The 26,975-nt window shown below is 38.1% G+C and overlaps 2 protein-coding genes across 4 annotated transcripts in view; one reads left to right on the top strand and one right to left on the bottom strand.

The window, feature by feature from the left end:
* The window catches only part of TBCD (tubulin folding cofactor D), a 122,486-nt gene that overhangs the window by 23,622 nt on the left and 71,889 nt on the right, over positions 1-26,975 (top strand). For all 3 annotated transcript variants that reach the window (XM_062639750.1, XM_062639752.1, XM_062639751.1), the window contains 4 exons: positions 943-1,085; positions 1,864-1,924; positions 2,483-2,557; positions 5,565-5,659. In XM_062639750.1, the coding sequence (XP_062495734.1) occupies positions 943-1,085; positions 1,864-1,924; positions 2,483-2,557; positions 5,565-5,659 (374 nt within the window). The remainder of the gene's footprint in view (positions 1-942; positions 1,086-1,863; positions 1,925-2,482; positions 2,558-5,564; positions 5,660-26,975) is intronic.
* ZNF750 (zinc finger protein 750) lies at positions 8,401-17,137 on the bottom strand. The gene is made up of 3 exons (XM_062639806.1): positions 16,927-17,137; positions 10,529-12,166; positions 8,401-10,103 (listed from the first exon to the last, which is right to left on the bottom strand). Exons 2-3 carry the CDS (start codon positions 11,953-11,955, stop codon positions 9,386-9,388), a joined length of 2,145 nt encoding a protein of 714 aa, XP_062495790.1. The 5' UTR covers positions 11,956-12,166; positions 16,927-17,137; the 3' UTR covers positions 8,401-9,385.

Here is a 26,975-nt window from a genome sequence, read left to right as displayed (position 1 = left end):
CACTGTATTTAGTTTCCTGTATTTTTTTTTCCATTTTTGTACAGTAAACTAGTGCTGGGACAGGCCAAATCTTTTCACTTCTCATGTTGCACATTACACAAGCAGAAGCCTGTTCCTATATAATGCATAACTTGGTTTAAATGGGAAGAAAGTGACCTTTGTTACTGAAGTTGGTTTAGTACAATTTTGTAAGAGTGAACATAACTTTTTCCATTACATAGTTCTACCCTGATTCGATAGGAGGTTCACAGGGGAAAAGTGGCTTGCAATCCCACTTTGGTTTTGCATATTAGTCAGGTTTTGGTGTCTGGTTTTACTTACTGCCAGAGGGCAAACTCTTTTCTAGATTTCTCGCACTGATATTTTCAAATTGCAGGCTCCCTTGGTGACTATTTTTACTGTGTTTCTTTTACCAACTTTTGAGAACATCCTTAGGCATAGAAAATTCTCTTTTAGGCGGAGAGTGTACTGTGCCCAATGGCAAAAGTCAGTTTAATATGTAAAGCGTATCTCTTCTAAGAATGTATATACACCATGGGCTACATATCCGAGTATAGCTTGGTCAGAAAGTACTAAGCTTGCTTTAACATTTACAAGCCAATCTTTAATAAGTTGATTTTATTAATATTTTAAGTTTTGGAGAGGTTTTCATGGCATGGGAATTTTGCCTCTCTTTATTGTCAGCAGTGGAAAATAGGTTATACTGAAACAGGAAAGGGAGAGACATTTAAATAGTCTAGCTCTTCTTACCTTGGAAAAGAGACAACTGGGTCAGGAGGAGGGGGAGGAGAGTGTGATACTTTAAAGCAACCACTTACTAACTGGAGAACTGTACCCTGGGAGGTGTAGCAACTTGATCAGCAGGCTTTGTGACAGGATGCACCTATTTCAGCTGGGATTTCAATGAGACAAATCAATTAATGTGTCCGTTCCTTTGTGCAGATACCAGCGTGGCTGTCGATCTCTAGCTGCCAATCTGCAGGCTCAGAGTTCAGTTGTGCAGAGTCAAATGACAACAGTTGCCGTTAATGAAGCTGATGATGAAGAGGAATATGACATTCCAGGAGAGATTGAAAATGTTGTAGGTGTGTAAAAACTGAATAAAAATTATTCTAATGCCTGCAAGTTAAACATATATTGAAAAACAACCTTAGGGCTAAGAAAGTAATGTAGATATCTGTGCTAAAGTGAAAAATTAGAAAGACTGTAAAGTTTAAGTCTATGCAAGTGACTAAAATTTACTACATTTTTCCAAATGATTTGGATTTCAGCATCTCAAACAGAAACTCGATACTGCAGTATTTGTTGTGGGGTTGGGGCATGGGTTTACTGAAATATAGTATGAAAGAGAGAACTTGAACCTTTCACAGACAGAAGGATGACTTAAAACACATAGTGAAAAACAAAACAAAAAGTTGTGTTAAATGAAAGCTAAAGAATTATAGCTGACGTTTTTAAGATGTCTTAGTAACAAAGGAACAGCATTTTTTATTAGTGTGTGGTCATACAGCAGGTGCTCTGCGAGCTTGGTGGTAGATGTGCTGTAATCAGCAAAAATTGCATCAGAAGACTTTTATAACTGAATAATCTAATGAACCACTGGAAAAAGCACCATGAGCTCCATTCTGCATCTTCCATAGTACCTGAAATTTCAAACCAAATTCTCTTTTAGAAAACAATTTTGACATCTATCTTGTTTCTTTGATTTTCAAGTCATCCTGGTGTGAAAAAGAGAGGTATATAGAAGTATCTTTATATAAACTAAGAGGCATTTATGTTAAGAGGAAAATTAATTTTGGAAGTTTTAATCTTTCTGTTGTTAAATGAGAATAATCTGTTTTGTTTAAAATAAATTATCTGCAGAGCAATTGCTGGTGGGACTGAAAGACAAAGACACTATTGTCAGGTGGTCTGCAGCAAAAGGGTAGGTTTCTTATGGTTACTCTAAACTAATAAAATACAGTAAACAACATAGAAATACAGTCTGGTGTAATCCAAGATTGATAATTTCTGTGTATTGTCAATATTCCCAGTTACTTCAAATAGCTTTAGCACAGCTGATGTTACAAAGCCATGTTTGTAAGTTTGTCCAGTATGAATTTGTGCTGGTCTTCAGGAAAATTTCAGATAGAATATGAATAAAAGGAAAGAAACAATCTGGGTAAGACTTGAATTGATGGGTGTAAAATAGCATTTCTTCAAAACGTTTAGTTTGTTTTTTTTTTTTTTTTGCCTTCTTCCACTTTAAAAACTGTATTTCTCTGTTAAGTTTGCTGCTGTGTAGCTTGTGCTTCAAGTTGGAGATTGTTGTTGTAGGGTAATGGTGTTAGGGCAGTGTATTGTCACCTTGAAGTCAGCCAGTCTTACTGTAAGCTTCCAGTAGCTAGATTTTTTTATAGGACTTGTATATCAAATGCAGTAATAATGAATCACTGTTGGCTTCCCTCCCCCCCCCCCCTTTTTTTTTTCCTATCTTCTGTAGAATTGGTAGAATAACTGGAAGACTTCCCAAAGAATTAGCAGATGACGTGATTGGGTCTCTGTTGGACTGTTTTAGGTAAAAAAAAATCTTATTTCACACTTTACATGTACATGACATAATCTTTACTTATGAAACAGGAGAGCAACAGTTAGAAAGGCAGGTCTAAAACCCTAAATTTTGTTGCTTTTTTCCCAGATTTCAATTTTTTTTATGGCACAGTTGTGCCGAAGGTGTTCAATAAAGAAGTTATTCCTAATCCTTCCTCTTGACCCCATTCTAATGAAATCTGGGAGGACTGAATTTGAGCTTTAGGAAAATAAAAAATGCTCATTAACTTGTTGCTTTAAAAATCCCTGGTGTGCTTATATCTTGAGTATTGGATGCATCTTCAGAAACATAATGGAACTGGAAATGGTTTTCAAAATCTTTATGTGAGGAGAGGCTAAAACATGTAGGAAAAGTGATGGGTAAATGGGGTATAATGAAGGTTTGTGAAATCCTGAGTGTCATGGAAATGATTGCTCTACAGTATAAAGTAGGTTTGGAATAAAGAAAAGATGGTGCTTATTCACAGCTAAACTGTAAAAACTTGTTACTGCAGAGAGTGTTGCAATATGCTTGTTCATATACTGGACTTAAGGCATGTAATATGTCAGAGATGTTTTTGGGCTAGCTGAAGCTTTGGTTTGATCACATATAAAATCATAGAATCAGCTAGGTTGGAGAAGACCTGTAAGATTATCAAATTCAACCTTTACCCAGCACTGCCAAGCCTGCCAATAAACCATGTCACTAATGTCTTCATCTATAGCTGCTAGGATGTTCTTTTGATGCGCTTTGTTGTTGGGTGTCTTGTTTCCACATCCATATAAAGCGTGTGAAGGACTAAAGTATTAAACAAGTACTATATGCTTTTTTTTTTTTTTCCTATCAAATTGCTCATCAGGTCTGCATTGAGTACTTGAGCTTTAAGATCTGACTTAGTGTTTTAGAGTAGGTTAATAAAAAGAATTTCTTTATTGGCAAAAAATACTGTTAGTGTTCAGTCTGTCATTCAGATGTTTTAAAAAAATCCTCTCATTCTGGTTGTGAAATAGCAGCTCAAAGGATAACACATTAAAAAAATAAAGGTATAAAGTCTTAGAAACTTACAAGGAAAGTATCTGCCTTGCTGATGCTTCCACTGTGCTACTGTGATTAATTTAAGAGGTGCTGCTGATCTCAATTATCCCTGGAGCTTCAAAGACCTGTACTCACTGTGTTTTCTTTCCTTGTTTTTCAAGTTGTAGGGGTGAGTAATCCAACTAGTAATTGAGTGACCTGCTTTCTTCAGAAACACCTGGGAACAAATGTAGACAAGGACAAAGGGAATCTCTTCTGTACTCTTTACACTAAATATCTAGAGACCAAAATCAAAATAATTCAGTTGCTCATCAGAGGCAGTTTGCTGTATCTCTTGGGATAAGAAGAAAGGATTCCTTAAATGTAGATAGGTTAAAAGACAGACAAGGAAGAAATAAGTAATTATTTTTCACAATTTAGTGAGACTATCAGCACAATCACGTAGGGGTCTGGATGATTCCTTATGCTGTCCAATATACTTATAAGGATCCTGGAAAAAAGGTGAACAATGGTGTGAGGAAATCAACTGATGATACAAGCCTATGTTAAGTAACTAGACAGTAAATGACGTGTCCCTGCCCACGGCAGGGGGGTTGGAACTAGATGATCTTAAGGTCCTTTCCAACCCTAACGATTCTATGATTCTATGAAATACAATATCTGATGAGTGCAAACTTAGGGAAGGAGGCAGCTTAGTTGTAAAACGGTTATCACTATGTAGGAAAGAGATCTTGAAAACTCTGACACTTGACACTGTCAAAATGTCAGAGGAATGCTCAGCAGCTGTCAGAAAAAAGAAGGCAAAGGGAACGTTAGGTATTACAGGAGAGGAAGAGATAACAAGACTGAATCACTGAAAAGTGATTTAACTGATGGGGATTCTTCCAAGTGCAAAGAAGAAGGACAGGGATATAATGGGGATACATAAAATTATAAATGTGATAGAAAGAGGGAAAGTGAGTAATTGTAATCTTCACTCTTCCTCGTAAGGTGAGAACTGGGAAGCATCAGGAAGTACGTTTTCAGGCAATTATAATTAAACTGTGGAAGTCATTGCCACAGGATGTTATGGAAGCCAAAAGTGTAAAGGGAGTTCAAAAAGGGATTATACAAATTAATGGAAGAGGGACCCAGCAGAGATTATTAAATATGACATTCTGTCTGCAACCTCTGGCTTGGGAAGTCTCCATACAGATTGCCAAAGGGAGGAGGAGGCTAATACGGGAATGATCCTTTGTGCTTCATCTTTGGCTAAGTATCTGCTATAGGTCCATGTCAGAGACAGGATGCTGCTGGAGCTGAAGCTTTGATATGGCCTACTTTGTGTGTTCAACATTTTATTCTCAAATTCCTATTCTTAGTTTAATACAAAATGAGCTTTTTGCATGTCTAGTCGTGCAGTGTGCAGCCTTTTCCCTTTCACTCCTTTATCTGACAGTCCACCAGAAATTGTGTACCATTTGGGGTGTTTTTCGGTTGTGTTCACTACAGGTTGCTCTGGTTTGGTTGATGTTTTTTAAAGGTAGATAAGCACCAGTTTGCTCACTGCATAAGCTCATACAAAGTGTTTATTGGAAACTGTCACCTGAACCTCTTTGGCTAGTTAAAGACTGTGTTTGGCACTAAATTAGTTATTTTGGGAATGTTCTGTAAATCCGTGTGTCTTGCCAAAGTACTAGAAAGTTGTTTTCCTTTTCTGGATGTCTTCTCTATTGACATTCCATTTCTGCTGGTAAATGGGGGTTTTGCTTATTTGATGTTTATAGCAGTATTTATATTGCACAAAATAGGAAAGTACGTTCAACCTCATATTTTAGAATTCTAACAGGATTCTATGATTCTATGATTTAAATCACCATGCCGGTATGGGTTATGTGTCTTTTAAAATGTTGGGAATTGACCATGAAAAATGAAATCTGAAAAGGGTCTTAACAAAAATTTGTCTTTGTTCTAAAATCAGTTTCCAGGAAACAGACAATGCATGGCATGGTGGATGCCTGGCTCTGGCTGAATTAGGCAGAAGAGGATTGTTACTCCCTTCCCGAATTTCAGATGGTGAGTTGTAGTTGCTGAATGTGAGTAAGTTCATGAATTAACAATCTATAGTATTAGACATTGAATGTGTGGCACTAGACTGGAATTTGCTCATTTACTACTGACTGTAGTTTTGAATTCTAGAGTAAAGGAATATGCCTATGGGGATATTTGAGGTACTTCTGCAAAAGCATTGTCTTGGGTGTGCCTTTATATGCTTAATAAATTTTTCTTTCCAAAATGAAATTAGTTTCTTGGGGTTTTCTTCTTTCTTCCTCACTCCCATATTTCTCTGTGCAGTTGTATAAAAATAATACCGCATGTCTATATACTGTGTCAGTGTAAGTAGACTATATTAACTAATTGATGACTAACTTACACTTTAAAGTTAGTAACTTATGCTGTGTGTTTCTGTATAAATTTCAGAGGTCAATTTAGCGTAATTTATACATGAATGTGTAAGCTTTTAATGGTTTTTTGAAATACCAGGATGGAAAGAGAAATAACAGGGCAGAGGAGTTATTTCTTTGTGTGTTCTGTATCTGTCAACATATATTGAAGTACAGAGATGTTAATGTGGAAGTAGTAGTTTTCTGTTTAGTGATTTTGGTCATTTTTCGGTAGAGTTGAAATGACAAAAACATAAATTAGCAGTATGCATCCACTGTTGGGCACTTTTACAGCAGTATTTTGGGCTAGGTGGTTCTGATCTCATGTGGTAGTCCTGTGTTGACAGCAAAAGTTGAACTCTTAATTGTCAAAAATGTGTCAAAACTGGTGTTTCATCCTGGTAAGTCAGGTTGCCAGATCATTTGTATTCTGAAGATCTGCTGACTTGTTGTAGAGGGAACTGTAAAATACGGTATTTAATACAGTCTGTTATTCTGTCTCCATTGAACGAGTTCATGTCCAATACAGTACGTGGTTTGCATGTCGTAATTTTTGAGCAGCTAGCTGTCAGTTCGTCTTCCTTTTCCAATTACTTTTGTCCTTGTATGATAAAGATGAAACAGTTAAAAAGAAACTCTCTATTCTATCAAGGAATTGGAATAGCCTCCTGTAATAGACTTGTTTATATCTAAAGTGGATGTTCTGTGCAAGTTGGATGTTGTGTAGGACTACAGATGACATGAGTGACTCCTGGCTCTGCCAGTGAATTGAGCTGTGCTGTGAAGCCATCTCTCTTCACTTTTTAGGTTGATTTTTTGTATTTGTAGAATGGGGATGATGGTTGTATCCTGCACACCCTTCTTTTTCTACAGAGAGGCAATGAAAATATATTGCTGCCTTGGAAGGTCATTTTAATATACATGGATTAATTTGTGAGAGTGCACAAGATGTAGCCTTCTATTACTGCCATGCTACTTCAATATTGGTGTATTAATATATTAATAATGGTGTAGTATTAGTATCCTTCTATTTAATATTGATGTGGAAGAATTGAAAGGTGAGATAGGAGGGATCACAACCATGGCAGCGAGGCCTTTCTAGGAAGGAGATAAGCATAAAGGTCTAAAGAAAAATGATTTTACATAAACTGCAAGTTTCTCAATTAAATTGGGCTAAGAAATGCAACAATTATTGTCTAAGAAGATGGGTAAAGAATCTAGTCAGAGATTATCTTGGCTGAGCTGCAGCTCCTTTGGTTTTCTGGTACTCAAGAGTTACACAGAGGCAAAAAGGTACGATACTGCAAACAATGAGTAAAAGAGGATAGTCTGAATTTGTAGATTAGAATTTGGAAAGACTTGGACATAAAATGGGATGCAGCTAGTGAAGAATATAACTGGTAACGACAAATAATGTTATCTTCATCAGAGTCAGACCTTTATTATCATTGGGCAGATGGGCTGCAGAATAGCCTGCACACTTGACATGGTTCCTTTTGCCTTTTTTTCCCTTTTGCTTTAATGGCCCTTTTTTTAATGGGCTTTTTTTTTTTTTTTGCCTAGAAAAAAGTTCTTTCTCTTTGCTTTATCTCCTGCTATGGACAGCTTCATACATCACACTTTCTTACTGCCTTGCTGTTGTAATCTGAGGTAATCAGACTTTTTCTGTTATCTCAGATTGATATTCTTGGTTTTTGATACTCTAGGAAAAGCTTTTCTCTATGAAAGATGAAATTAAACATCAGTGTTGTTATTCTTGTTTCTTAGCTCAGAAACTTAACCCCTGTAATTTACTGTTTGATGAGAGACTTCCTACAATGCTCGGGCTAAGCTGTTAGCTCAAACCATCATAGCACAAAAAATTAAGAAAAACAAATACTCTGGGAACTCTGCATTGAATACAGCTCAGCTTCCTGACATGGGTTTATACCTACTTATAGTGTTTTGGCAGGTGAGGCAGTTTCTCACCTGAATAATGAGTCATAAGAAATACATACCCATAGTTTTGAGGGAATAAGCCTGGGTTTGTTTTCCTTAGACTGAGAATTCCTACTGTGCAAATTTACATGGGGTGTGTATACAGTGGAACAGCCTGGCTTTGGTTAAACTTCTATAGAAACTTTGATAAGCTGGACAGCAGCTTTAAGGCAGAGGGAATTCTGAGGTTTGTCATTTGGAGCTAAATTACAGCTGAATTAATGTGCAGAATGAACCTCCTTCACTGAAGGAAGCTCCTTTTGTGGAGTTGATATTCCATGCCAAATTCTACTTGTACATTGAAAATTTAGCAATTTCTTTGCTAATTTTTCTTCAAGGTACGTGTTACAGATGGTGCAGTGAATGTTTCTGTGCTCATTAATGACATGCCATATATTTGAAGTACAGCTCACAGATTTATTTGAAAAATTGCAAGTTTATATACACAGGTATAGAAGCAGAAAATAGTTTTAGGATGTACGTAGAAGCACACTGAGACTGATAATTAGAGATGCATGTACACGGAAATAAGACCTTCACCAGAAAGAGTTTGCCTCAGGTGAAATAAATTATATAAATAACCTTTTAGGCTTGGAGTTTGAAAGTTGCCCAGTGTCTGTCTAACCTCAGAGGAAAATGAGGCACCTAAATTGTTTGGATCTTCAACTTTTCAGTAGTGTTTTCAGAGCAGCTCAGTTAAAGATGAACATAAACTGTGTTTGTTAGATTGGTGCAGGCTTTCCTTGGTTGAACTTAAATCTTTTTCTTAGGCGACATCAGCAAAGCTTGCTTATGCAAGGTTTGGATCAGTTTGCTTAAACTGGCGTCTGCCTCTGAGTAGCAAAATTTGGTCTGGTGTTTTGTATTGTGGCATAATGGGAAAATGCATTCATACACAAACCAGTTTTTATAGTAAATTCTAAAGAGCCAGGTTTAATCTTAAGCTTATTTAAACTACTGCACCATGACATAAAGTTTTTCAAAGAAAAAGAGACAAAAAACCCAACCCCATTAAATGAAATTCAGCCTGAAAAAGACTGTGACAGTATGTTATTGAACAGTATTGTTTCTAGAGCTTAAACATCTTTTAAGAAAACAAATTGTAAAATTTATTTTACATTAATACAATTGCAAAACCCCTTAAAGATTCATCTGATGTACTTTGGCTTTAGTAATGAATGCAAAAATTCACTCATCAAAATCTGAGCTTATACAAGGGAAGGTTGTTACTTAAAAATATTAATATAAAATTATGAACATTATTTACATGGGAGGGATTGAATGTATTTTGTCATGGAACCAAACCCAGTAAGAGGTGGTTTGTCGAAATTAAGTGGTGTTGCTGGTAACTAGCTCCTATGACTCATTGGAAAGTGAAGTATTAAGATACTCTTGTTCTCTTCCTTAAAGTGAAGACTCTGCTACAGTCATTTGGCCTTACTCTTTTAGTGCCTTGCTGTGATTTTGCTGATTCTTTTTGGTTTGTCCTTTTTTGTCCTTTTACTTTTTGATTGCACTGAGTATCCTGAGTATCAGAAGAATTGAGAGGAGCTTCTGTACAAGAAGCATTACTGTCCTGAGGACTTTGCCCTTCATTGTCCAGTCTAACTTTGCCTGGGCTGTATGCAGCTAGCTGACAGAGAGCTACAGCTGCTGTTTGTTTCTGTTCATCACAGCTGTCAATTATTCTTAAGTCTTGAGCTTCATTACGGTGAGCTGCAAAAGGTTTATCACAGGCACTGTTAGTAGGGTTCTTGGGGCTACATGCTTCTGTTCCGGAGGTTTCCTTTTCATTGCTTGGAGAAGTAGCAGCACCATTATCATGGGATGGACTGTGGAATGATGTTTTCAGGCTTACTGTGTTACAGGGATCTTTTACTGAGAGGTTCAGAGGCATGTCTTGCAACTCCAGAAAGCTGTGACTTTCTGTTTTGGATGTGGTTTTGTATGTAGGCTCATGCGTAGGTCCTGTGTTTGCATCAGCCTTTTTGGAAAGATTAAGAGGAGCTATCCCTGTGTCTTCCTCTGTGTTGGACAGTGAGCCTTCGTTGTTCTGGCATTCGTTCTGTGCATGTGAATCTTCATCAGTGACGTTAATGCTGAAAGAAAAGAGAAGAGAATTCACTATCAGTTACTCTTCTAAATTGGGGCTGAGAAAGGGGGCAGGAAGAAGAGAAAACAGTCTGGGCTGGAAGTCTGACAATTTTGCTGTTTCTCCTTTAACTCCCCCAAGTCCCTTGCACCATACATATCATTGGTTGCTGGTAATTCCCTGAAATACACAAACACATGCATAGTAATCGTATGAGAAATACCTGATACACTTAGGGAGAATGAGTGGTCTGCTCACTATAGCAACTGGGAGCTGTACTGTGTTTTGCACTGTCAATATAAAACAAATTACCTCAATGACTTAAATTTAAATATATTTTAGGGGCATTGCATGAAATGTTTCCATTGATGTTTGTGTGTCCCTTGTGTGTAAATCTGACAAGGATTTGCAAAGTGATTTTTATTATTTTACCTGGTAGGTGAATCTCCTCTCTCTTGCTGCGTCTGCACACTTTGGAGTAGAGTTGTTTGATCAGTGCTTTTCCTCACAGGTCGGAAAGCTGTGAGGTTTTCTTCTGGTTGGTCATACTTGCCAAGCGATGTGGAAGATGACTTGTTAGAGAGGTCAAACAAGCCTTCACATACATGGCTTGTCTGAGTGAAGTTGGTTGGGCTAGGTCTGCCAGGGGAGCCTGTGGCCGCACTTCCTGCAAGAGGGCTCATTTTGGCATTCTCTCTTTCATTCTGGTCATCTTTGGAATTACTTTTGGCATGCAATAATGTCATTTCTTTTTCATAATCTGCTTGTTTTTTATGTGAATTTAGAGGGTATTGTTGGGATGGGCTTAAAGAAGCTGGATATAGTAAGGTAGTTTCTTCCATTAGATGAGAATTTTGATCTCTGTTAATACCAGCTACATGTGAAAATCTGTAAAATGCAGGATCTGTTGGCCTACAAAATCCATATGGTATCGGAGGAGTGGAATGATATTGTTGGAACAGTCGATAGTGTTCATATGCTGATGGATTTATGGGTTTTGGAAGTGGTCCTGGGTGTGGAAGAAAGTGTCTTTGATCTTGCGTGCCATAGACAGACAGAGCAGAGCTTTCACACTCTGAATTACCTGGAAGCAAGTATGGTGTGTAGATAGCCAGCCTATGCTCATAAAAATGGGGTGAGTACTCAGGAATCATCGGTTGCATATAAGGTGAAATGGAACCAAAGCCTTTTGTCGGAGCAACTTTATGTGGAAACTCTGGGAGGAAAGGAGAACCTGCTTTCCATGGGTGACCTGGTGTATGAAATGCAGACTTAGTGTGAAAAGGTGAATTTTTGTTAGAGAGTGATAGGATTTCAGATACTTCACTGGTTTCCGGGCCTTTGGTATCTCTGTGTTCTCCTACAGGAACGAAAGCCGAGGGCCTGCCAATGCTGTCCAAAAGGGGCTGCATGCTGATAGCGCTTTCTGCTGCAGTACTGGCAGGGGTTAATTCCTTCTGAATCACAGGTTTTTGTCCTTGTATTGCTGTGTTTGTTGCCTGGTTTTGTAATTCAACATTTTCCTTGGCATCTTCTTTTGGAAAAGGATATTGAGGCTTTGAATCGAGGTTTGCCAGTCCATTTGTGACAGCTTTAGAAGAAGTTGGTTTGACTGTAGATTCAAGCTGATTGATCTGTTTGGGCTCCAAGGAACTGGTCTTCGGACACTTGATAACACGATCCTGCTCTGATACTAAAGTAATTGAGTTTTTGCAGAGGCCATATTTCATATGGTTAAAAAGATGAGATTTCTCATTGCAAGTGAAGGGACACTGGAAACACTTGTACTTAAATGGCTTTCCTGGTGGTCTTGGGATGTAGTGAGGCTTCTTTGGTTTACGTTCTTTGAGAAGACTCATTTTGTTCTCTGCTTGAAACAATTAAATGTAATGGTTCTTTTAGAAAAACTTTCTTGTGGTTAGCTCGCCACAGTTCTAGCCTCTTGATGTTTCCAGTTTTTCTGGTTTCTAGAATCCTTCTTCCAGGTGAAGAGAGGAAGCCAACTCCTGTGGTGTCTCAGGGAAGACGGGGTGCCGGAAGCCAATACTTCTGCAACTGGTAGTGCAGGAACTGTAACATAAAGTTTAAAATTAGTGGAACATTGGAAGTAAAAACAAAGTAATACATTCTTTTACCTGGATTCCCCCTCATATCACATATGGTGTGTTGTGGCCTTCTAAAAAAAAACAACAAACAACAAAGGTGCAAAAACCTAACCAAACAAAACAAAACCAACCCCCCAAACCAGGCAAAAACCCCAAACAAACAAATAGAAAAAGGGACAACTCTTCCACTCCCCAAATTCCCCATCCCTGGCATCCTGGCAATGTTCAAGGCCAGGTTGGACAAGGCTTGGAGCAAGCTGCCCCAGTGGAAGGTATCTCTGCCCATGGCAGGGGGTTGGAACTGGATGAGTTTTTAAAGATCCCTTCCAACCCAAACCATTGTATGATTCTATGCAAAGTGCTAGATGCGATACTTGAGATAGACACTCATTAAACTTTGACATCCTTCCACACCTCAGCACAGTCCCAGAGGTGGCCTACTTTTCAGCACTGCTCAGCACCTGCCACTGCTCGCGGCTTGGAGGGGTTTTCTTTGAAAACTGAAGGAGCATTTATTCAGAAGATGAAAGTAGAAGTCTAGGTGGAGCTGTTGAGAGAGAAGTGGAGGTGGGCAGAATGAGAAGAGGCAGGTCCTGGCAGCAGCTGGATATGGGGCAAGCCAGTCGGGCCGGTTGGGGAGAGAGCAGAGGGAATTTCCGGCTTTGGCGCAAGGAGGGTGGAGAGGATTGGGTGCACATGGGTAGTAGCTGACTTGGCTCTTTAAGAGAGTGACCAACCCCCTCTTTTACCTGTCATGGCATTTCCTAACAGCCTAATCTCAATGGATACCTCAAAAGTGGCCAATCTCTCGAAGGATAAAACCACACCAATTTTCTTCCTCTTCCTAATTCAATTAAGAGAAACAAGTACTGCAATATCTGACTAATGGAATCTTCTGCTTGATAAACACATTTCGCATTCCTCTGCTGCGTAGCACCTTACATACTGCATATACTTAACACAGACACAAGCGTAGTAATTCAGGTAAAAAAAAGTCTGACAGTAATTGATTTATAGGGGAATGAGGCATCTGCCTTTCTTCAGAAAAACTAAGGTTGTGGATACTTTACGCAGCCTAATGATTTGCTCAGTAGATAAGTCAGGAGGGCTTGTATCAGCTTGTTCCATTATGTTCACTGATTCTGAAGGCGTGAGAAACTCTGAGAGTCAAGTTCTCATGATTTTATAGGATGTGTTATGGCAGAGATCTAAAAACTGATGATTTCATCATGAACTATAAGCATCATTATCAAAATGATGACTGTTGCAAAACCACGTACTGTATCTATTGTGTTACCCGAAACTACAGGAATACTAATTGTAAGAGTGCCTAGATAGCTTGATATTTTTTATTTTTTTATAAAAAGAAGGTTTTTTACATAGAAGTATGAATTAGTAGTAGTATGAAAATACGAAGTTTATGAAAAGAATTCCTGGTAATTACATGCTGTGAGATTTGAGTTAAAAGTGGAGTTGTTTTGCATTTCTTAAGTCAGATTATTTAATAGAAAATGACATGCAACACATTATGAAAACTGAAGGCAAAGCTACAGAATTGCTGCTTGTTTCATCAGGTATAGTAATTCTAGCAATTTGTATTAAATGTTGTTTCTGATGTCATAGAAATACTAATTTTGTTAAAATAGTGATTGTGAAGGCACCCTGAAAACTGCAAAGCTGTTCTGAAAGTAGAAAAAACAATCAAGCTTTTTCTTGGAATTAACAAATGATTAAATGTGCTATAGCCTAAAGAAAAAGGAATGTGTAGAGAAGTAACTTCTTATTTTTCAGGTTTTAGGAAAGCTTTTTTTGTTATTTGAGCTGGATACGGGTACCATAACAATGAGAAAACCTGGAATTATTGAGCAACATGTTAAACTCTTGGAATCTGGTTAAGGTGGTTGAATAAATTAAAGACTCCATATTGTCTTTAAAAAATATTTTAAATAATGATAGGCAGGATTCCTTTGAAAGATTAATACTTTAAAAATAAAAATAAATTAAAATATTGAGGTGGAGGAGGGGAGGTCCAGAGAGGGAACTGCTCTTTTTTCACTCCCTTAAGTGTACTTGTTGTATTTATTTTTGGCTAATGATGTATAACTAACGTGGACAGTTTGTAATGGGCTCAGTCAAGTTGGTTTGTACCTGTTGTTCTTTATATCTGTTTGGAAGTACTTGTACTAATTATTCATGAAAAAAAGGATACTGTTGTCAAAACTCCATTGCATTCTTAGGTGAACCATTTATGATAACAGTTCAAATTTGCATTCAGGTGCAGCTCTTATAATAAAGAGATGTTAATGAGGTTTTCTTGTTCTGCTAGCTTTCCTTTGCTTAATAATGAAAATTCCTGTGTGTCCTGTTCCCCCCCCGACTTTGTACTTGGTATTTAACTTCGAGTCAAGTTATTCCTGTTCAACAGAGTATTAACTATCATTTCTTAATAACAGAAAATGCATTGCTGCAGTTTTTAATTGTAGAAATTCAGAGCGTTGGTGCTGCTTTGCCATGGGTCCGGCAAGAGAAGAATTCCAACAGGGGTTTTTAGTCATTTTTGCCTTCATTTTGATGCAGACAGTAGAGCTCGAGAATCTGCCGCTCTGACTCGAGAGGTGTAGAACGAGTAGCTTATTTAGAGGGTGTTTACCCATTTGTAAACCTAGGCTAGTGCCAGCCAGACGAATGTGCTGCTTCTCTTTTTTAACTATTTAATCCCTTATTTTTTTCTCATGGTTTAAAAATGCCAGTAATAAAATATTTCCTAGCCCAGACGAGAAGGATAATTTCTCTTACAATCTAAATAAAACACCGGAGCATCTGGCAGAGGTACATATTTCATAATTAAAAAAGAAATTAAAACAGTTTGATCCCACACATACAGCTGGAAAATACATTAATGGTTTAAAATAGGTGCCACCAATTAAAGCTGTCTCTATATAAATAATGTTACAATGTCTGTTTTGTGCTACCAAAATTAATATCTAGTATTAGAGAGGAAAATCACATTAAGTAGAGGCTTTTTTTCTTAAACTTGAATGGCATAACTTGTGATAGCCTTTAAAAATGGGAAAAGATTCTTCGGTAGTAGGATGATCATTTTCTTGTGTATTTTTTATTTTTAGCTTGAGAATTCATTTCCTTATACCTGATTTTAGAAATGCAGACAGTAATATATTATTACAATTCTATCTCTCTAGTTTTGAAATATAGTGGTGTTATTTCTTTTGTGGTTTTATTGAGAACAGGTCATTCAAATAATATTGCTTAAACTTGAGGCTGTCTTAGCTCTTTGGCTCTTGTCACCACTGTACTTCCTCACGGCTGTCTTGTCTGTAGCATTTTCCAACCTCAGACTGAGAGCTGAAAGTTTTCTTCCATGTGTTTTTAAAAGCATGTTGTTGCTACCTCCTTCCCTTTAACATATTCACAAGTTCAGAAAACAAGAATGCCTGTGTGTGTATAAATATATAAACAAGAATGTAAGTGGGTATAAGTATACAAGCACATGCACATATGTATTCATATACACGCACACACACATATATGTACATATATATATGTGCATGTTGTTTTTTAGGTTTTTAAGTAGTCTAAATTGTTTAAGATGCCCAGTTGATCAAAGAGGAAATTTCAGAATGTCTTTTATTACAAGCAGGGATGGTAATTATATTTCTTTTTAGGACACTGCTTTAGCAAACTACGTAACAGTTTGTCATGCACACTCCATTATTATTGCAGTATCCTTTTGGTGATGTTGATCTCTCTGACCAGGAGTACTCACTGGGGTGGAACATTCTGAAGGACATACTATAATTAAAATATTGTGATGTGGCATTATTGCATAACTCAAGGACATGCCATTGTCACCTACCTAGCGTGTTGCAAGAACAAGATTTGTGAGTTTTATTCTAGCTGAGATTTTCCAGTGATTAACTACCACTCCCTTCTAAACTTCCAGTTCCTTTAAACTAAAAGATAAATTTTAACGCAACTGGTTGTTAATGAGGAGGAAATCTGGGTGAGAGGAGTGGGTTGGTGAGGACTAGAAGGGAAGTGTGTGGTGAAGGTATGGACCGAAGAGGGCTGCGTGCTTGTGTGTGGGTGTGCGCATGGTCTGGGTCTGCGTGTGTGTGAACGAGCACAGAAAGAGACTAAATACGTTGGTTAGGCAGCGTGGATAAATAAGAAATAAAAATCTTTGTCAATATTAAGTTAATAATTCAGTATCTTAATACACTTTAATTAATTAGAGAGAGGATAACTCTAAACTCTAATTTTCTGTGCTTAATTCCCAAGAAAATAATAAATCAAACCTGGACTACCTTATTTTCAGACAATCATTTCAGATTCACCTGACCCTAATGTGTGAAGGATATTTGGCAGACTAAACACAGGAGTTTTAAGCAGTAGAGCTTCGTGTCATACTTCAGTATTATACAGCAACTTCCTCTGAAAAAAGGTGCTTAAAACACTTGTCACCAACAGGAGTTAATTATTGTAAAAACTCACAAGAGTTAGTTCATCTCTCAAGCTAAAAGACTCCCCTCTCCTGTTCAGAGTTTCTGCTGAAAGTTTAAACTGCTGCAGTAAATGCACCTGCTAGGAGTAACCCAGGCTTTTGAGACAGCTGAAAAATGACCACCTCTGGTTTACTTTTTTAGCTGTTAGTGCAAACACACTTTATTTGAACAACAGAAAAATACTCGAAAGAAATGTACTTACCAGCTACACAGATGTTGGAAACCTCCAAGGTGCTCGCTGTTGGTAAGCTGGAGCTGTCACTGCTGAGAGAGAAGTACCTGTTCTCTGCTTGATCTCTAAGTGAAACTGCAGGAGGTTGTTTCAGGGGGAGGGACTTAAGAAGTGTAGGAGTTGAGCCCTCGGGGTGTAGAGATGCACCTGATATTACTCCAGCCCGAAGCTACGATTCATTTGTTTGCGTCCACTGCTTTCATTCAGCATTACCTCAGCATCTAAGCTATCGAAGAGAGCTCTTGTTGCTTTTGTGCCCTCCAACAACCAAGTTTTACTCTAAACTGTAGTGTCTGTTCTTCTTAGTAGCAGCCTGCAATGTGGGGTCAAAAATGGCTTAGGTAACATACTGAGCTTTTGATATATTTCACTTTCATGGAAGGGGCTCATGAGCAGCAGAATTGACTGTACAGAGAAGTAGCAAAGCTTAAAAATGCTTAAACTCTTTTTTGTTGGAGACGGACATTTTTGATTGAATGCCTTTGTAGCTTTAATATTCTTGCTCTTTTTCTTCCTCCCCCTCTCCATTTTTATTTAAATCTTTTTGTCCTTCATGAGTCTCCTTTCTGAAGGCGGGACTGAACTAACTCCAAGCTTGCTTGCCACAGGAACCTGCCAAAGCTTGCCTATAATCAACAGTCAAATGTACAGATCCTGTAACTGGGAAGGAGTCACCCCACTAAGAAATCGATTATCATGTCTACATGTTTACTTAGGAGCTGTGACATTCAGTGGTGAAAGAAGGAAGGCAACTGATCATCCACTGATTAGTGCTAATACTTGCTTTTAGTTGCTTTTTAGTTAGAATTTATAAGTGACATATTTCTTAGTGGATTTGCCTCGTGACAGTGCTGAATTGTGTGGTGAAATAATAACCTTCTGCATACGGGCTGCTAAAAGGAAAATATTCTGATAGTTCTCTCTCTAAAAACCATTCCTGTTGCTGTATATAAAAGCAAAGGGGGGTTGGCTGTTAGTTCTAATGCTACTGAGAAGTTAAAATCCCTATTCAGAACCGTTCAGTTCAGCTGGATGAACATGACAACCCTCTTGTTTAATCTGCAGCTCTGTAGATAAAGACAGCTGCAGATTGATGAAACTTTTAAATATAGAAGTGTGATGAATTTTGTAGTTGGCAGAAGTGTTGTCTCCGAGTGAAAATTAGGGATGTTGTCCCTACAGAACCTGTTTAGGCAGCGGGTGAAAGTTGTTTCAAAATCAGTCTCTAAAGCAGTGTCTGAAAAATAATCTTAATGATGTGGCCTTTATTTGGTGGGATGACTTGTATGGACATGTACTTGCCTATGTAGGTACGCAGACCACTGTCCTTCCTCTTGCTATGGCAATGCTATTTCCAGTCCTGAAACATTTTCCTGCATATCACTAATTCACATATCACCAAGCAATCACTAATTGTAAGGTAGAAGGGTGGCTTGCATATTTATGTATGTATGTATTTATTTATTTATTTTATTAAGTTGCAATAACACACCTTAGCAGTGTTATAAACCCCATAAAACATAAAAAAACATAAAAAGATGTCATCTTACTGTCTAGCTGTTTGTAAATCCTTTGGCTTTAGAGGAAATAATAGCAAGAGTGTAAGTCCATCATTCTTCCATTTAGTTGTAAAATGTTTTGAGGCAAAGTAGGATGTCAGAAAATGCTGCCTGCAGAGAAAGATCCTGTAATGTCTGCATTCTCTGAAAGGTCCTAAGGAGAAAGGTCCTTTGCTGTCTCAATAGAAGATGTTATTCAGTAGTCCTCGCTCAGTAGCGAACAGCCTTTCTTCCCTGTCCGTAGCTTTCTGTGCCATAGCAATCTACATAACTGTTTTCATGTTTTTTTCTGCAAATGTCAATCATTTTATGTTGTCTGTAGCTGAAGGAAGGCACCATCAGGTTGCGTGTGATGGGGTGGAGGTAGTTTCCTTGAATTAGATCAGATTTTTTTTTTTTTTTTAAAGAAAATTGCAGTTTCTGTCTGTTGAAGGACTCCTTTCATGTAGGTGACTGAACTGTGGTAAGAGGCAGTCAGTATCTGAACTTTGATTTTGTGTTAATCCGCCTTCTCCCTGTCCCCCTTCCCTGGTCTGGTATGTGAAGGGGAGACATTATGTCCAGTTGCTGCCTTGACCCAAGGAAAAGAATGTTTGAAATGTAGCTACTTCCTGGAAGTTGCTGTTGTTAGGTCAGCCAAAATCAGCTGTGGGCAAAGTACAACTGGGAAAAGAAAGAACAGCTCATGTAAATGCTTCTTTTCTTGGGACTTGCATAGTATAACAAAATCCAGATCAGGGGAGAAAGACTCATTGGTGGACCCCAGAAAAGGAATGTGAGAGCTCCTGTTTGTGTATGCTTCTAAAAGTAATAAAGCCTGATTGCAGTGGTGGTGGTTCATCGCGTATTTTTGTTACTCATTATACTTGCATCCGGAGGATTAGATAAACTGAACCCAGTCATCTGTTGGGAGCACCCTTTTTAGTCTGTCTGAGCACAAGTCAGATTAACTCAGAACACCGGGATTGACACAGTAAAACTTGGATTTATTGATATTTTTCTCTCATGTTGCCTTTTTAAAGATATGATTATTTTTGTATCTCTGGAGGGCAGAAGCTTTAATTTTCTATCTTCTTTGGTGTGGAATATCATTCTTCCTTCTGAGTTCTGTTTAAAATTCAGTATTAAATAAATGTTGTTTCACTGCAGTTGGGTTTCATAGCTTTAATTACTGTAGCATAAACCTGCCATTCTATAAATGTTACAAACTTCCTTCTTCATGTTTTTATGTTTTTTTTTGGCTCAGCTTTAGTACTGAAAACAAAATGTCCCTAGCAGAAACCATACATATCAATGGGATAAACCTAACCTATTCTTGATATGCTGCTTACCTAAGTTTTATTTTCCTATTGCTCTTCAAAATTCCATTCCCTAGGTGTATGAAAGAGTGCCAAGTGTTGCTGTGGTCAGTTATCAACCCTCCGTTAATCAGATAATTCTGAGTGTTCTGCTCTAACGCAAAGAGTGGCCCTGGTGACCAAGTTGTTTGGCTGTTTTGGCTTTAGCTGCTGTCAGGACTCTGTAACCAGCTTTCAGAGGGTGTCCTCTGCCTGTCAGTCATCACCAGTGTTTGTCTCTTTCTAGAGATGCCTTACAGATGCTTGAACTGTGTCGTTATTCCAAGAAAGAAGAATGATCATAAATAAATGTGAATAATCTCCTGTAGCTGATCACTGATAGACATGGTGAAGCTTAGCTTGCCATAAAAAGGAAACCTCTTAGAATTGTGTCACTGGCGATACTCACTTCTGTCCTTGTCATCTTTGGTATCTAGATGTGTGGCTTTGAGCTAAATGTTCCCAAAAGTCCTTGTTTTCTTTTTGTGATCACTTGAACTGCAATTATCCACAGCTTTTGCTATCTGTATTAGCATGTTTGGACTCGGTTATTCCATACCATTCCCAGAAGGGGGCAAATGTATTTGAACATAATTGTTGTAACTCATGCTGTGCCCTAAACCATTACATGATTCTTGTACAATATTCTCATAATTATTTTCTTCTATCCCATATGAATAGTTATTAGTCTTAATGCTTTTCAAATAACACCTTTGAAATACACCTTTGTTTTCATACCGATTCTAGTCCCTGACTTTGGAGATATGTCTGGGCAGATTACCTTGCTGATGTTTGTCAGCCACTTATTCATGATTACAAGAGCAAATTATTTGTATGGGAAATGAATAAAAGCTCAGCAGTTAATAGCAACTGCAGATCATGTTTTCAGATATTATTGTGGCCTGTACTGTTAGTGTTTGGCCTGGAACTAGGGTGATCTTCTTTCTGGTTCCCATCCTCCCCCTTGGGCAGTGAAATGTCTTGGGGGAAGTCAGTAACATCAGAAGTTGAGACTGTAGGCAAAACTGTGAGCTGTTTATATGGAGGGGGTGTTAATAATCATTCTTTTAATTGCCAGTAATTCTAACAGAGATGCAAAAATGTACCTTCAGTTTCTGCTTGATGCTCTGGTTATAATTGCCTTTTAAGAGTCACTATTCTCAAAGTGTTTTTCATGCAGAATGTTTTTTCCTTTTCTGCTTTGATTTTAAGACTTGCACCAGAGATTCTGAGACAATTTGCTCACCTACATGAATTTTTCCTCATAGAATCCTGTAGAAGGACCTGAATTGTGCCATGTGCAGTTCAAGTATATATGAAGTCAGTCCTGCACATTGCTCTTTGAGGCATAATTGGTGGTGTGCTGCAGTGAGGCCACTCTCACAGAGGGAGCAGTGAGGTGTCTAATGACTACTCCTAGCCTCAAAATAATTTTAGCTTTCTTTTATTCTTTAAAATATATCACGTTTTATAAAGCTTTGTATGATTATGTTGTCTACGATTTCAGTACATTTTAAAAGTGGGGAATATAAAGCAGTAAGTGAAATGTGATGTTTTACTTTATTCCATTCCATTTTAAAAATACTAATGCTGCAGTTCTTGAACTGTTGTGTTTTTAATTTGGAAGTTACACGTTTCCATTTAGCCGTAGGGTTTCAGTTGTTAGGATGGATGATGCAGCTAAATTTTCATGTAGGGATTTTTTATTTATTATTTTATTTCTTTTTCTTCAGCAAAATGGGCAGAAGTCATTGAAAATCTTATGATCTGATAATGTATGTGTGTGAATTTCTACATTTGGGATCACAGTGCCCCTAAATAAAACATTTCTTACTCTACAGCATATGTTAAGGCCAAAACCTTACATTTCAGTGTGGTTTCAGTATGATTTCACATCTTTTGTCTTCTGCTGTATTTGTGGTTTTGTAGGCTTCAGACTATTATTTATAGGGTTTTTTTATTTAATTGGGTGGGGATAAATACTAAACAAACAAGAGAATCCTCGTTTACTTGAATTTCTGGTTTGCTTGTGAAAGGACGTTATTAAAATTTCTCTTGATGACAGCATAGTATAAACTTTCTAGCTAATAAGGTGTGTCATCTATAGGAACATGAAACTTCCTAGGCGTTCTTAATATGTCCGTGGTGAGATTAAAAGTGTTCTGGGCTTAAACTCTCTCAACAGCTTGCTGACCACTGAATAGTCGCAGCTGTGTCTGCTAAATGCCTCTGCTTACAGCCAGAGAAGGTCTCTTAAATGAAATCAGTGGTAGCACTATTAATGTTTCATGGGCAAGGGTAACTTGCTCTTTGTTTTTTTTTGTTAGTTTGTTGTGCAGTGTGGGATCCTATTTTTGCCATGAAAACAGATACGTTTGAAGTAAGGTTGGAAACTTTTGCATCTCTGAAGAGAATGAGGGAAAAAAAGACTGCAAGAACCATGTGGTTACACTTTCAATGAATTGGTGCTTATCTTGGGAGGATTCCAGCCAGAAAGATGTTATTTTTGATCTGCCTGCCTTCTTGTATACCCTTACCCACTCACAGTGAATAGACTGAAACAATCCAGCAATCCCACTCCTTTTTTAACTGTAGCAACAATGAAAGCATCATTTAAACGAAGGCAATAATGCTGGTGAGATACACAGATAGTGGCTAATTCAGAAGTCTGATAATGGTGGGTCAGTGAAAGTGATCAAAATCTTAATTTTTATTTAAAAAAAAAAACAACTCAGAATAAATGGAAAGGGTAGAAATAGAGAGAGTGGGCAAAACCCAACTCTTAAAGAACCAGGCTTTATTTCTTCTCTTTATAAATTACTCTAAGAATAAAAGGAGAAACAAAAAAAAATGGAAGAAAGTAGGAGACATTGAAGTCTACAGTTAAGTATTGTTAGTCAGGGGGCTGAGATAGATTTGAGAGGGGAACTGGCAGGTGATGATGTTTTAGGATTCAGTGACAAAATGAGTATGCTTATTTCCTTTTCAGACAGGTGAGACACAATGCAGCGAGTGTCCAGAAAGACTCTGGCTTAGGCAAATATTCTGTGTATTATTTTTGCTGAATGGTTAACATTGGTTAATATTGGTTAACTGTTTCAGTTGATATTTTTTCCATGTTAAAAATGTCCCATTGCCCAGTGTATTTTTGGTGAAAAGTTTGTATGAAGTGAAGGCTCTTGTGCTGTCAGAAGGTTTCAAAGCGATGCAGTTAATCTCAGTATCAGATGCTCCAGCTAGTGTGAGGTGTCTCCCTGCCCATGGCAGGGGGGTTGAAACTTGATGATCTGAAGGTCCTTTCCAACCCTAACTATTCTGTGATTCTGTATGTGACTTCTGTGTCTGCAGTTTGAAAACTCCCTCAGCTTCTGTTGCAAGTATCTTATTAATTTGGTTAGAGTGGACATGTGCTCTGTGGTAGAACCAGATCATCTGTTCTACCACAGAACTGGGATAGAGAATGCTGGCCTATTTACTATGATAGTTGCAGTCCTGTGTATTTTATCTCAGAATACAGAGAATAGTACTTCCAGTTATTTATATATAGCTTTATATACTTGAAAAACCCCAAACAAAGTCTGAAAAACTCTACACACAATGAAGAGAGCATTTTTTCCTTTTCACTGGGCCATTTATTAAAAGAAAAAAAAGAAAGCTAAAACCAAGTAATCCCAGTTCTGCTTTAAAGCATTTTTTGGCAAGAGGCTCAACTGGAACTAAGGTTTAAAAAGTTTTATCAAAATCTGTTATATAACTTCTTAAACTTCTTTATATATACTCTTGGTTTTAAGGATTCTGTGTTTTCATATTCGAGAATCAGTTGTTTGATACTGATTTGCAGTTTGGAGGAGGACGCATCAGGAAGTCAGGCTTCAGAAATGTGTTAGTCTCTTTTGTCGGGGTACTGAATTGTGAGGCTTTTGGCAAGATTCCAGGTACTTTTCATCATAGATACAGGAAGAAATGAAAAAAAAAAAAATCAATCTACCTGTCCTAGGTGGACTCTCAGAAAACAGAGAACACCCAAACCTGAAAGGCTGGTTACAGAATTCCTGTTCTCCAGTACTCGGGTAAGCTTTAAAAATGATGCGCGGTCTTGAAAATAGGATGTTAAGAACTTACAATGCGTTTGTCACCATAAGAGTTTTCAAATTAGCAAGGAAGCATTTAACCAGTGCAGATAGGTCGTTGGGTTTTTTTCACTAGCCAGCAGGTATAAGCCAGCTTAAATGCCATTGCTGAAGCTGTAGCAGGAAAGGTCCCTCCCCCAGCACAACTGGGAGATGGTATAAATGCTAAGCAGGGAATAAATGACAATGAATTGCTTCTGGCTTTTCCCTGTAGGGTTTATCTCAATATTGCACAACCGTAGCCTGAAGGTTGGGGTTTCTTGGGTGATTTTTCTTTTCTGACATGCAGTGTTATAAGTTACAGAATTTTTACACTCCTTCAGAGTAATTTGTTTGTTTAGTAGGATTCTGTGCCTGTTTCTTCATGTCCTTAAACTGCAGTTTGCTACTGGTTAAATTAAAGGAAGAGCTCCTTTAGCTGTAAACCTATGTGAAGGTCTCTAGTATGGCCTTGGATGAGAGTGGGGAGATGAATCCTTCAAATATTCATCACTCAGCATTCATGCGAAGACAGATCAGTACTGTCTTAGGTCAGCTGCAGGCTTTTCCATGTTAGCTAGGTAGGGGTGCTTCAAGATTTTGTGGTTTTTATGGCTGCATTACATAATAATGTGGAGATAGGCTGGCCAAAATCCAGATCTGTCTGCTTCCTTATTGGCCCTTTGCCATCCTCAAAAGCTCACACTAATTTTGGTGCTGTACAGCTTTTTCAAACCTGCCATTAGTTTATTGAAGCAGATACCTGGGAAATGAGAGCCAGCATCCATTTCTTTTAAACACTGTAAGAGATGTGACTGGTATCAAACAGCCTTTGGCAGAGATGTAGTTAGAATGTAGTTCTGTAGGGCAACATCCAACTTAACCAACAATCCCTTCTCGCTGCCTGAAAGCCAGTCTTTGCATTACATATTTTCTTCCCTCAGCAGGGAGGCAGACAACGATCTCCTTTGCTGCCCAGCTGTGATTCATCCCTAGAGCAGGTCTTTCCTGTGTGCTGACTGAGATAGGTCCATGGAAAAAAAATACCACGTGATCTTATAATTAAAGACTCTCTTAATTCATTACGTAGTGAGAGACTGAACTGAGATTGCAACCAGACACAGCCCTCCATAGTCACGGGTTAGAAAATGCTTCTTTGGTTTGTGGATGTGCATATATACAGCTTTATATCCATGGGTCAGGGGTAGGAATTGTGAGAAAGTTATAGCAGCTTCAGAGACCTCAGCTGTTCAGTTCTCATGTATCTCCTCAGCATGCATGAGTGGTCCCTTCTTCCCTGGCAAACTCCTAACTAGGTCACGCCTGGATGCAGGGATGAGAGGCCAGCTGTTGACAGGGTTCAGGCGCTTCCCTACAGGATGCGTGCGACCTTGGAGCATTTAATAGAAACATGGGGAATGTTTTGACAGACAGAGCAGCACATGGATTGTGTCCCCTGGATCAAAGTGTCCTTTAGGAGTAAATTCTGAAGTAGATAGCTTGTATCAAAATGAGATAAAATCATAAATCCTTGGCAGAAATTTCAACCAATATTTATTTCTGATAATGGGCCTAACCTGAAATTATCTCTGTTTGCATCTCTGTTGTTACATTAAGTGTTAGTATAACAGCCCTAGTGAAGTTAGGATTAGGACCTGCTTCAGTTCCTAAAAGGGGTTGGAGTGCTGTGTTAGAATACCAGGTCTCAAATCTGAAATTCTTTACACTGAAAAGCCCAAGTTCTTTTTTTAGCATATGAATGCTAGTGATAGTATGCTATTTAAAACAGGAGAAGCTGCCATACTGTAGATACGGCTGTTTACACTTTTTTGTGTGCCTGAGGCTCACAAAGAGGATGAACCTCCCCAAGGACACTTGTGCCACGAGTTGGTTTTGTGGAAGCAAAACCCGAAGAATAAAATTACTGTTCTTTGTATTGATAGCTATAGCTGTGTGTAAGCTCCATAACTCATTAATTGTGATGTTCTTAGCTGCTCCTGCAGTGCCACTGTGTACAGCACATCCTTCAGAGGCAGCACACGGCCATTTTTCGTAGTATTTATTTCTTTATATTTCTAAAATGAAAGGATTTGCAGTACATTACTTGTGAATTGAGATGGCTTCTCTGCCTAAACAGTCCATATCCAGTTGTAAGACTTACCAAACAGGTAACATTAGCTTAATCCATTTCAAGATATTTTAGTTTTCAAGTAAATGTAGACAATTCTTAATTAACTTGAGATCCAGTGAAAATCTGTCTGAAATGAAATTGGGGTGACATGAAATTGTGCAATTTTCTTGTGGAGACACGACCTAGGGCTAAAGAACAGGTTTTTGTTGCTGTTGGAACATTTGTTTGGTTGCTTAATTGCTGTATTTGTATGTTTTATATGATAAATATTGCAATAAATATAAAAACATGACAATCTGAAGTTAAATAACAAAGAGCTGCTGATGGCATCTGGTATGGTCCAGGTTTGTGTAAAATACAGTTAAAGGCACTTTTTAAAAGGTAGAGTATGAGGCATTGCCCTTCCAAAGAGCTGGTAAATGCTCCATCCCTGGCAGTGTTCAAGGCCAGGTTGGACAGAGCCTTGGGTGAGATGGTTTAGTGTGAGGTGTCCCTGCCCATGGCAGGTGGTTCGAACTGGGTGATCGTAAGGTCCTTTCCAACCCATTCTGTGATTCTATGAATATGATGCTGTGATTTAATGTCTGATGTCTTCCATAAGTTTGCTTAACTAGCAGTGTAGTGTCTATCACAAGGAAGGTGCTGAGCATCTGGTTGTTGAAGATCTCTGTTTCAAAAAGGAAAAGAACTGGCTCCAGTCTGAGAAAAAGAATTCTGCTGTTTGTAGTGCTTTGAAGCCAGAAGTAGTTTCTTTATTTTCACGAGGCTTGAGCAAAGAGCTGTGTTGCAACCTGCAGTTATGTTGTTAGGTAAGGCAGGGAGGGGTGCAGCAGGTGCTTATTAATACCTCTAGGCTACAGGTAAAGGTGACTGTATTCTCTTG

Source organism: Pezoporus occidentalis, unplaced genomic scaffold (assembly GCF_034315485.1).
Source record: "Pezoporus occidentalis ecotype Australia unplaced genomic scaffold, CSIRO_AGI_Poc_V1 ctg62, whole genome shotgun sequence".
Taxonomy (NCBI): domain Eukaryota; kingdom Metazoa; phylum Chordata; class Aves; order Psittaciformes; family Psittacidae; genus Pezoporus; species Pezoporus occidentalis.
The sequence above is the reverse complement of the archived record's forward strand: the minus strand, read 5'-3'. Positions and strand labels throughout refer to the sequence as shown.